The sequence below is a fragment of the Lampetra planeri genome, chromosome 54 (assembly GCF_965212315.1).
Source record: "Lampetra planeri chromosome 54, kcLamPlan1.2.h2, whole genome shotgun sequence".
Classification (NCBI taxonomy): Eukaryota; Metazoa; Chordata; class Hyperoartia; order Petromyzontiformes; family Petromyzontidae; genus Lampetra; species Lampetra planeri.
In genome coordinates this window covers 2857078-2869140 of record NC_136160.1, presented here as the reverse complement: position 1 = coordinate 2869140, position 12063 = coordinate 2857078, and the positions used below count along the sequence as shown (strand labels likewise).

Genomic DNA, 12063 nt, shown 5'->3' with positions numbered 1-12063 from the left:
GTTTTGCACACAAACGTATCACCCTTTGTCTTCGCTTACAGTCATTCGTCGTGAATCCACCTCGAAACGTCGCCTTTTTATTCCCGCAAGGTTCTCCCACCACCTTTCCTCAGTTTAACACGTGGTAGGCTGTCGCGAACAATACCATCTATAATATAGGTTTTTTGGGTTAGATCGTGTAAATCTAAACGTGTCGTTAAACCGCAACCACCCGACACAGACAATTAGTAAGGTTTGTCACGTAAACAGAACATGCCAATTCGTTACTAGTACAGCACGCCGGTGTGTTGGAAAGCAAACCCACAGCATTTACATTCTGAGTACGACGTTTCGCCAGTAATTACAACTAGCTTCATCAGGCAACAGCCAGATTTGTACTAGTAACAAATTGGCATGTTCTGCTTACGTGACAAACCTTACTACTTGGTTGTGTCGGGTGGTGGCGGGTTTAATGACGCATTTACACCTTCCCTCGGTATGCCGTTTTGCCCAGACGTGACGGCCCATCGCCAGCATCCCTGCCTCCGCCCGCACACTGCGTTGGGCGCTAGAATCCGTCGACACCGACGGCCTCATCAACAACCCAGCACGCCTTGATGGCCGCTTTCGTTTTCCTTCGCCTCGAGGCTGTGCATGTTTATTGTCGACGACGTCGTTCGTCCCTTCGCGGCGCCGCGCGTCCGCCCCACGCACGCGCTCACCGCCAACGCGGCCGCCCTGCGAAAGCGGTTGCCTGATGCGAAGAGGATGAGCGGATCCATGAAGCAGTTGCAGCTGGAAAGCAGCAGGCTCCAGTAGACGCCCTCGAAGGCCAACTGGTTCAGGCCGCAGTTTTTGGGCAGGTAAAGTTTCGCCGCCACGAGGAAAACGCGGAAGATGTGAATGGGGACGAAGCAGGTGGCAAAAATGACGAGGATTATGATCATCAAACGCGAAGCTCTCTTTCGCATCTGCTCCAGTCCAGGGTTCATGCTTGGGCACAACAGCTTGTGGGTGATTTTTATTTGGACAAAGATGATGATGATGAACGGAATGAGGAATCCGATGATCACTTCCACGGTATTCCAAATTCCGAAGCCTAGCATGACGCCTTCTTGGTTGAAGCTGAGGCAATTGGTTTTGTTGCTACTGTCGTGAATGAGGTCAAAGATTAACGGCATCCCTATCTGAGGTATAATAGCCAAGGCCCACATTGCCAGGCTTATGATCGTGGCACGGCCCGGCGATTTTCTGGCCAGCGAGTGCAGGGGCCTATCGATCGCCTGCCACCTCTCGACGCTGATGCAGGTGAGAAAGTAGATGCTGCCGTACATGTTGGTGTAGAAGAGCGTTATCATGAGGTCGCACGAAAATTCTCCCAGGATCCAGTCGTTGACGCGCAAGTGGTAGGCGATCCTCAGCGGGAGCTGGACGACGAAGAGCAAGTCGGCAAGGGCCAGGTTGAAGAGGTAGACGGTGAAGCCGCTCCACACCTTGATGTGCCACCAGGTGATCCAGATGGTGAACAGGTTGCCCATCAGGCCGAAGACAAACTCCAGCAAGAGTACGGGAGGCATTATATTTGAAAGAATGTCCTCGTTGTACAAGCACTTGTTCTCGGCGCTGACACTGTCGTTCATAATCATTCGTTTGCTCTCAGACGCGTCGCTCGGGTGCATCTTCTGCCGTTCCGGGTAAGCCGATGGTGCCTGGAAGAGAAAAAAAAATTGGACAGCATTGAGGTTGAGTTTTCTTCCACAGGTGTGTGCAGAATAAAACCATTCACATCCGTCACTGAAATGAGTGACATTGAGATTCACGAGTACTCTTGCTAAATATATCTGGGTAAGAAAAATGATCAATGGGTATTGTAATTTTTACAATTTACAAAACATAAGCAATAGTGTTATTCGGAGGTGCGGGAAATGACAGCAAGGTGAACAACAATACATTGCGTTATGATAATACGAATGTCATGCACATATCCAGGGATTGCCTAATTCAGTCTGCATATTTCGTACTCAGAAGGGTCCTCCTGCATTGGGTACGGTGGGTTGACCAGTTACACTTCAATCACTCTTCTACTCGCCACTTGGAAAGAAACCGATCCACGGCGAAGAACATACTCTTTGGTTCTTTCGGTAAAGTCACGTAGGTATAAAATAAAATAAATCACGACGTTTCGGGCGCAACACAAGCGTCCGTCATCAGGTGGGAAAGCATGGTCTGCTGCTGAGGCAGACTGATTTTAAAGCTTATTTTCTACCTACGTGACTTTACCGAAAGAACCAAAGAGTTATGGATTGCTGCAGTCACGAAAGCTTCAAATCAAGGCGGAGAAAATGTTCGCACGGATGGATCGTGAACCCACTTGCTATGCTGCTGCCTCCCGGTCACCTTGCGGCCGAGTGGGTTTGTGAGTTCAACGAATCTGAGCTACCAATGCATGGCCTCCAAAAAAGCGCTGAATCACAGGCGTGTCTGCACCGTGCCCTGCCCATAATACCCATAGCACGGTAGCTTCGTCTTTTACCGGTGACGTTTTAGTGTCTTGGACGTGAAATATTAACAGCGGCAAGCTTAATCCCCGGCGCTGGTTATGTTTGGTTGAGTTGGAACCATCCATCGATTCACCTGCTGCGTGCATAAGATTCTGTGTTTTTCAACTCATCGTAATGAATTCACGTCACCCCTGGGGCCGCTGCGGGTGTTGCCATTGACGGCAGTGCCGCAATAAAAATTCAGGTTTTTAAACGTAGAAATTCACCAATTTACCAGGGGAGGGGTGAATTGTTTCCACCCCTCCTGCTTGGTGCAGATTTACACCACAAGTACTCACACACACACACACCAAACCAAGGCCGTAATTATTATATATATTGGGGGGGGGCATATCCCCCCCCCCCGATATTCAAATATGCTCAAAATGTCCCCCCCAATATATTGCTATAAAATATATGTATGTTTATATGATTGTGGTTATGGTTGTACTTTATTAATCCCTAATCTCTGCCATTACATACAATGAAACAAGAAAAGGTAAAAAAAACAGAGCAATGTAATACAACACACTACTAGACATTATTGTAAAACATAAATAAAAGTCCATCCTGTGTGTTAGTGAATTTTTCTTTATTTTAGGCAGGAAATTAGTTTTCAAATTTAGATTTTTTTTTTCTGGGGGTTTGGGGGGGGACCCCCAGACCCCCTGGAAGATTTGGTTCCCCCCAATATTGACTCCATGGCTACGGCCTTGCACCAAACACACGTGCAGCAGGTACGGTGCGCATGTACCAAACGTGTACCCGTGTTACAGCACATGAAGCAACTGCACTATGCATGTACAGGGAATGTTCTATTTGCAGATATTCGACTTACGGCCTTTCAAAGATACGAACAAACCTGTCCGTATGTCCAGTTGCCAATACGGACCGAGAGTCGTAAGTTCAACTGCCGCGCAATAGATTGCGGTGGTGACAGAACGTGAAGAAATCTACATCTACAGGATATTATACAACTTTAAAAGCCATGTTTAGTGTCTATGCTGTACAACACGTTTGGAATCGACAGGAGTTAGGGGCCGTCCATAAATGACCTCACGCGATTTTGGACGATTTTTGACCCCCCCCCCCTCCATCGTCACACGGCGTCACAAAAAGTCAGACCCCCCCTCAAATATGACGTCACAAAGCTCAAACCATATTTCCATTTTGAAAATAAAACATGCTCAAATCGCTTTAAACTATTGTCGTTGTAGTGCGTATTTAATGTGGCGCTGCACTCTGATGTTGCAGGAGAAAACATTTATTACAAAGTCTATTTAATTAAGTAGAACGTGTTGTCTATATTTATTAAAAGTTGCGCATTTTGATGTGACGTCACATTTCTCAAACCCCCCCCCCCCCCCCACCTTGTCACACATCTTCACAAATGTCTGACCCCCCCCCCCTAGGTGCGTGACGTCATTTATGGACGGCCCCTAAAGTTGGACTTACGAACAAATCGACTTATGACCATGCCTCTGGAACCTAACATGTTCATAAGTAGAGGAGTCCCTATAGGTAGCCAACTGTGCTAATCGGAGGTGCGGCGGATGAACGACAAACGAAACGTGTAAAGCTGTTCAAATATGGCAGTGGGAAATTCCCAAAGAATGGAAGGTATAAAACATTTTGTACATCCACTGCTTATACATCGTTTACAGCTCAGTTTCCAAACGCTGTTCAAATAGTTGATATCACCACTGCCTGCATTGAACTTTTGACTCGAGTGTTTTTATTTTTATTGGTTTCCAGCCTGCAGGCACGCTTAAGACTGATCGTGGCACATCGTTTGCAGACATAGTGCGGATTGGTTAAACGTTTGCATTTGTTTGAACGGGCAAAGTCTGGACCCATTTTCGGCTTTCTAAGTCTCATCTGGAGTGTACGGCAAGATTTATACTGCTGCTGCTGCTGGGCTTTAGTGGGGTTACGTTGGAACATTGAGTAGCCTACTCTTTGGGGTTTTTTTCCGTAAAGTCACGTAGGTAAAAAATAAAATAAAGGAAAACAACTAAATTAAATCACGATGTTCCGGGCGCAACACAAGCGTCCTTCTTGAGTAGCCGGCAATGTGAGGGTTACATTTTGACGTAGTGATAAAGAGAGCAGGGTGGGGGTTAAGTTAGCCGAGACATTTGATGTCAACATTGAGTCCAGATCAATGGACGTTAACTATCGATTTCGACCGAGCCGCTCATGTCCAATACGACACAATGTGGACAAATTGACATGGGCATGTCACCTGACCAGCTGGGACTTTTATATATTTTTTTTATGGCTATACTATTTTTTTCATCCTTTCCATAAAAATACAACAAACAGACGTTGATTAAATGTTCAAAGCATCACGCAACAGCTGATCAACGTTGCCTTTCAATTATGCTGAGTGCAAACAACAGCACGTGCAAATTGAGCGTAGCTCACCCAGCTTTATTACGAAGTGGTTGAGAGCCATTTGAAATGAAATACGACAACACCTTGCCCATAGCGCTCTTGAAAGTGTCCGCAATTTGGCAAATCCGCGATTCGCGAAACTCAGAGGCACGTTGGGGAAAAGTCGACTTTGGGTCACGATCCTTTTGCTGTACGTTACCCTATACGTCAACTCAAGCATTGAACAGGCAATAATTTGGAATGCAATCTACCGTAGTAATACCTTCTAGTGTTAAATGTAACTTGTCCGGTAAATGCATTGAATGACTAACAAAAAATATCATGAATGTAGTGTCCTGTACACGAGAGGAAGAGAAATTTGCGCGTCTGAACCTCGCTGCATCATCCTCCTCCTCCCCAATATATATCTACAAACTAGAATTGTATATATGATTGTGGTTATGGTTGTACTTTATTAATCCCTAATCTCTGCCATTACATACAATGAAACAAGAAAAGGTAAAAACGAAAAAAACAGAGCAATGTAATACGATACACTATTATACATTATTGTAAAAAATAAATAAAACGTCCATCCCATGTGGTAGTGATTTTTTTATATTTTAGGCAGCAAATGGCAGGAAATTCGTTTTCAAATTTAGATTTTTTTTTTTATCTGGGAGGGGGGGGGGGAGCCCCACACCCCCTGGAAGATTTGGTCCCCCCCAATGTTGACTCCATGGCTACGGCCTTGATCTGCACTCCGTCAACAGAAGAAGAGGAGGAGGAGCAGAGAAACGACACCAACTCATTCTCTCTCTCCTGAAGCCCTCTTGTCGTGGTAGCAGCAGACCTCGACAATCGCATTTAACTCCCGATCGTATTGCTGCCATCAAACATAGAATACGCAACTGCGTGTTATACATTTCTAAGAATATTTGTCCACGAAACGGTGTGCGCTCTTATATTTGAACTATGATAGTTGGCCAATCATTGGAAATAAATATTGACGAAAGATTTTTTTTTGGTTTTATGCAAATGTGCAATTTACACGATAAGATGGAAGGACACTGCATACTCTTTTCAGAACAGCCGAGCAAGGTAAACACTCCACGAATGCTCGCGTGAACTTGGATACAAAGACATTACTGGGTGGCAGACGGTGTCTCGGAGAGCTCCAGGGGTTAATGCCACGTCGGAGCACTCAGCAGACACGGATGGCTCAATCCCAGGCATCCACCAGCGATTAAAGCACGCTTTACAAGTGCCGCGATCTCGTGCTGCCGGCGCGGTCGTAAATTATTATTGCACAAGCAGAACCGTCGCGTTGAAAGCTGGTTTTACAGCAGTTCTGCGAATTCCAAAAAAATAAATAAATTGGATTTGGCCATGCAACGAATGCTCTCTGCGGGGCATATAAACGTAATGCCCTTCGTGTGGATAGAGACACAGATGTGTCGGCAAATAGGACAATCAGTCCCAAGACAAGCACTGTAGATCGTACATATATATTCAGTGGAAACTATACAAAACAGAACAAATGGGGCAGTAGCAAAGTTTCAGTTTTCAGTTTCATTTCTTAGGTATAGCCCTGTGAGCCATGCGGCTATTGACTCGGGTGCAACCGTAAAGGACGGTACAAATGGGATATACAGCACAATACAGTACTGATGAGTACAACTAAGGGCTGCCTTGGAGTGGGTGTGTGGGGCATTGGAGGGATGGTTGAGGGGGGAGGAAAAGGAGTGAACCAGGTCAGAAATTATGAAAAAAAAAACGCGTACCAAATTGGCATGCAGCGAGCAATCTTTGCAGGGCATTAAGAAACAAATTGTGGCGCCCGCCTATCAATTGTGGATAAAGCCCCAGCCATGAGGAATATGGCAAGCGGCACAGGGAGATAGAGAAGACGGGGGGGTTGGTGAGTGGTGGACAATGCCAGTAAACACAAAGGCAGAGGGAGGGCGAGAGGGATATTGACGCCAGTGGAGTTGGGGAGGATGCCGGGATGGGTGCTCCGGACACCACGTGGCGGGCGAGGTTGATGAGAAACAAAATATTGGATTTGGCATGCGATGAAGTGCAGTCCGATAACCGGTACGACCGCGGCAGCATCTGAAATCATTCGCATGTAAGTCGTGTAAATTGTGAACGATCGATTGTCACACTCGGATTGGCCTGGACTGTAGCGCTGACACTTCTACTATTTTATTTACTCATGTAAGGCCCAATGAGCTACATGGCTTATTTTCAGGAGCGGCCTGGCCAAAAATGATAGCTCAACGAAGTGGCTTATCACGTGGAAATGTATAGCAGCTAACTACTTTAAACGCGCGTTGATTCCAAACGTGGAAGGAAAAGCTGGAAGACCCAGAGAAAAATCCACCCGGCCACGGGGAGGAAAAGAGAGAGAGAGAAACACGCAGACTCCAAATGTACAACAGGCATCAGGGTTGGGATCGAATCCACGACTTCCTGTATACCAGGCGAGGTGGTCAACATCTCACCACTGTGGCACACACAGAGCTCCCCCCCCTCCCCCCCACCGAGGCTTGGGATTGTTCATGACCGGATTCATATGTTGTCACCACACGCGCTGAGCGTGAGAAGTGCCGTGAGGCCGGCCGGGTCAATCAGGAGGCCCTGTGCTTGCTGTCAGGCCACCGAGTGACCACCTCGAAGAGCATCCACAGGCAATCTCGAACAATTTTGGCGAGCACAGTAAAGCTGTGTGGTCTCGCAAATAGGCAAAAAAAAAACACGCCGCCGCTTCTTCAAATTGATGTTTTTTTTTTATTCCTGGAGTCGACTACATCCCACTGTGAGTGTATTATTGTTAGAATGAAGGTGGAGTGAAACTTGAATTGGCCGTTGATGGCTGAGAAAAAACTGCACACTGGGGGACAGGTGAGCGAATTGAAGCTTTCGGAATGGAGTTATCCGCTGTATTGTATTGAAGTTGTTCAATCCAGACCCTGACTGCCGGTGTATTTAGAGTTTGCGTGTCTCTCTCCCCGTGGTCGGTACAGCGTCTTGAAATACGGAGGTATTGCATTGTATAGTCTGAGGCCCACGTGTTGAACTTCTGTGTCTCTGCAAGTGTTCACACAGGACATTGATTTACGCATTTTTAAAACCACAGTTTACAATACTCACGTCCAGTGTCAGGGTGTACCTTAAGCACTGCAAATCCTGACTATGTAAAGAGTACTGTACAGTGCGCGGCTAGATGGCTACGACTTGTAGCGTGTGCGGTTGGAGCAATTGCACGTAGGTGAGTTAGCGCGCTGCTCTACGAGCCTGGCGACGCGAGTTAGATTCCCAGCCATAGCTATCATCAGCGGCGAGGTGACATCTGAACCGGTCCTGGGCCCAATTGCAAGGAACCGGCGTGGTGAAGCATGGTTAATCATCTTGTTTGTTCTTTCGGTAAAGTCACGTAGAAGGTTAATAATACAATAATAAAAATTAAACATAATAAAATAATTCTCACGACGTTTCGGCCACAATGCATTAATAAAGGGAAGGAATGTTAATAGTAGCTGCTACCCCTACCCCCTCCCTTTGATGCTGCTAATCCTGAATAATGCATGGGCATAATATGACTTTGAAAACCCCCCCGCCCACCTCCCACGCATTTCACAATTAGCACTATTCGCATTGCTGAATTTCCCATAAATATGCTAAATTCCTCTTGATATGCAAATTATTTTGTCAAGGCGCTCTTCCTCCTCCCTCCCAGCTTAAATAGACATTCCAAGCCTAGGACGTGTCATTCAGACTCTGTCTTATCGACAGACCTGTTCTTCACCTGAGGACGGCTGCTTGCGTTGTGGCCGGAACGTCGTGAGAATTATTTTATTATGTTTTATTTTTATTATTTTATTACTTCCCTTCTACGTGACTTTACCGAAAGAACCAAGAAGATGAATCCCTGCAGTCACGAAAGCTTTAAAATAATTTTATCATGTTTTATTTTTATTATTTCCCTTCTACGTGACTTTACCGAAAGAACCAAGAAGATGAATCCCTGCAGTCACGAAAGCTTTAAATCGTGGTTAACCAATCAGACATGGCATGAGGGAGGCCTTCATCCAGCGGTGGGTTGACACAAGGGCTGTAAGCTATTTATTATTTTGCTATTTAACTTACCATGGAATACTACAGCAGCATATTTACATACTGCATTACACATCACTGCGATTTGAAAAACTTTTGCAATTCAGGATGAAAAATTTTGATGCAAGAATCAATTATTTTTAATATTCTCCCGCAGGAAGAAAATTTGTACGGTATTCTGGTTCAAAATAGATGTTTTGAGTTCATCATTTGATGTTTAGCTCGGCCCTGTAATGATCTGACTAAATCTGTGTAATTAGGAACCCTCCACCACCCATCACAGCAAAACAAATTGTGGCTCAATTGGTTAACAAAAGGCCCCCCCCCCCCCCTGCCACCAAGTAAAGGCACGGCCCTGCAATTTCTGGCTCACGCCACTGCTGTCTTTAGCAGGTAGAACAACAATAAATAATATTTGTAACAACTTTTTTTTAACGATTTTATGAAATGTACTAGTAATGGAAGAACTCCACGACTCCAGGAAGTGGCCCCGAAGCTTGCCATAACGTAAGGGACCGTGGCCAATTACAGCCAACGTCAGTTAGTTGACCGTGGACAATTAGACCCAAGCGGAAACATAACATCTCAAAAATAATGTAAAAATATGTATATTTTTAAATCCTTTATATTAAGTTCGCTTGCTTGCTTGCTTGCGTGCTTGCTTGCTTACGACCGTGCAAATCTTTCGGTCGTTTTTTAACCCACTTCCCGTGATCCAATCGAGCTGACATTTTCCACACAGACTCGTTGTGCCAGACAATTAATGTTCGTGACAAAAATTCCCAAAATTTTACACTTTTTAGGCAAAAAAAAAATATTTTACATATATTCAAATATAACTCATTCATGGCTTTGGCTGAACGTCACAGTGTAAGAGCCCAGAGCGTAACCCCTCCACAGGCCGTGGCGGAGTAGCGCAGTTGGTAGCGCCCTCGCTTCCCATGCCAAAGGTCGCGGGATCGATCCCCGCGTCCTCCACAGGCGAATATTTTTTTTAAATCCTTTATATTAAGTTCGCTGCCACGCATATAAAGGATTTATAGTGAAAAACTTTGTTTTTACGGGTTATACTTATTAAATCCTTTATATTAAGTTCACTTGCTTGCTTGCTTGCGCGCTTACGACCTTGCAAATCTTCCGGTCGTTTTTTAACCCACTTCCCGTGATCCACTCGAGCTGACATTTTGCACACAGACTCGTTGTGCATGACAATTTATTTTCGTGAAAAAAAAAATCCAAAATTTTCAACATTTTAGGAATTTTTTTTTTATATTTAATTACCAATTGCTTAATGGTGGCAGGCAATCATCTGACCCATAGGTGGCAGCCATCTCTAGCCAGAGGACGAGAGGACTCTAGCCGCCACGCATATAAAGGATTTATAGTGAAAAACTTTGTTTCAACGGGTTAATTTTTTATTTTAATGACAGAATATAGTATTGTCATCAGTATGACATAAGTATACCAAGTTTGCAGTCGATACCACATTGCGAAGTGGGCTAAAATTGAGTTACAAGATTTGAGGATTGGTGGAGAGTCACGGTGGGGGGGGGGGGGGACAGAGATAGTTGTTTACAAATGGCTACACCGGGAGATTGAACCGGTGAACTCGAGATTGGATAATGGATTGCAAGTCATGCAATCCATTATCCACCACGACACACAGCGTTTTGTCACCTTGGAGTACAGAGAACTGCTCTGTACAACAGTAAAACAAATGTACGGACATTCTAACAAAGTAATATGTTGAAATGGGCAAACTCAAGTAGGCACTCAGAAGTGGTTCTTCACGTGACATCTGATGGGCAGCACAAGGACGACGACAAATATCCCCCGTATAGCGTTAACAGACTGGAGGGGCAAGTGCTGTTAGCGAGCACCTATGAAGGTCGGCACGGCACACGAGGGGGTGGGTGGCCAACACCACGCCCGGCTGCTTTCGTCTCCCCAGTGGCGATGTTTACACACCGCACCAGGTACTCGTTTGAGGCCGAGTCGACCTAGGGGAGGCCCAGGACCGGTTGAAATAATCGTCATTGGTGCTGGTGGCCGCGAGCGGGAATCGAACCCGGGTCGCCAGATTCGTAGCAGAGCGCGCTGACCGCTACACTAACGCTAACGAGCAGCACATAACATATCCACATAACATATATACACATAACATATACACACATTACGGTCCCTTTGCTCTATTCAAGTCTGGAAACATCACCCGTACTTTACAATGTACCGTTAATTCCCCTTGTAAGGATAACGACTTTAAGTGAAAAATAAAAGCAACACGAATACCGAAGAGTTTGTCACGCGATCTCACCAGAAAGATTCGTTGGCAAACGGCAACGACCATTGAGAACGTCTTCTCTCCCCATGCACCTTGAAGTCACCACCACGCATGGAGCCGCTGCTGCTGCTGATGCCACTGCTGCCACTGCTGTCACTGCCACTGCTGCTGCCACTGCTGCTACCACTGCCACTACTGACACTGCTGCTGCCACTGCCACTGCTGCTGATGCCACTGCTGCTGCTGCCACTGCTGCTGATGCTACTGCTGCTGCTGCCACTGCTGTCACCGCTGCTGCTGCTGCCACTGCTGCTGCTGCTGATGCCACTGCTCCATTGTTGCTGCTGTCACTATGCCACTGCTACTGCTGCTGCTGCCACTGCTGCTGCTGCTGATGCCACTGCTCCATTGTTGCTGCTGTCACTATGCCACTGCTACTGCTGCTGCTGACACTGCTGCTGCCACAGCCACTGCTGCCACTGCTTCTGCTGCCACCGCTGCTGATGCCACTGCTGCCACTGCTGTCACCGCTGTCACCGCTGCGGCTGCCACTGCCGACCTTGCTAGCTGCCCGCGGTTAACAGCTGCACAATGATGTGCAGCTCACCAAACAACAGAGAACTCCCCCAACAGCAGCCTCCCCCCCCTCCCGCCGCGACTCGCACCATCTCTACGGCAACACCAAATTCTGTGCTCCCACAGATCAACCTGCCTGGGCTGTGTGCGATGAGCGTCAAGCGCTCCGTGTCAACAAATCGATGCCAAAGG

At 46.3% G+C, this 12063-nt stretch overlaps 1 protein-coding gene across 1 annotated transcript; it reads right to left on the bottom strand.

The window, feature by feature from the left end:
- Nucleotides 1-499: 499 nt before the first annotated feature.
- On the bottom strand, nucleotides 500-11361 carry LOC144735263 (P2Y purinoceptor 1-like). Its single transcript, XM_078617770.1, has 2 exons — nucleotides 11329-11361; nucleotides 500-1688 (listed from the first exon to the last, which is right to left on the bottom strand). Exons 1-2 carry the CDS (start codon nucleotides 11359-11361, stop codon nucleotides 576-578), a joined length of 1146 nt encoding a protein of 381 aa, XP_078473896.1. The 3' UTR covers nucleotides 500-575.
- Nucleotides 11362-12063: the final 702 nt, after the last annotated feature.

What these genes read in the sequence shown, in the direction of transcription:
- LOC144735263 (XM_078617770.1), bottom strand. Translation starts at nt 11,361, where the DNA reads ATGGTCGTTGCCGTTTGCCAACGAATCTTTCTG. An exon ending in TTTGCCAACGAATCTTTCTG is followed by an intron (nt 1,689 to 11,328) that starts GTGAGATCGCGT and finishes TTTCTCTTCCAG; the next exon opens with GCACCATCGGCTTACCCGGA.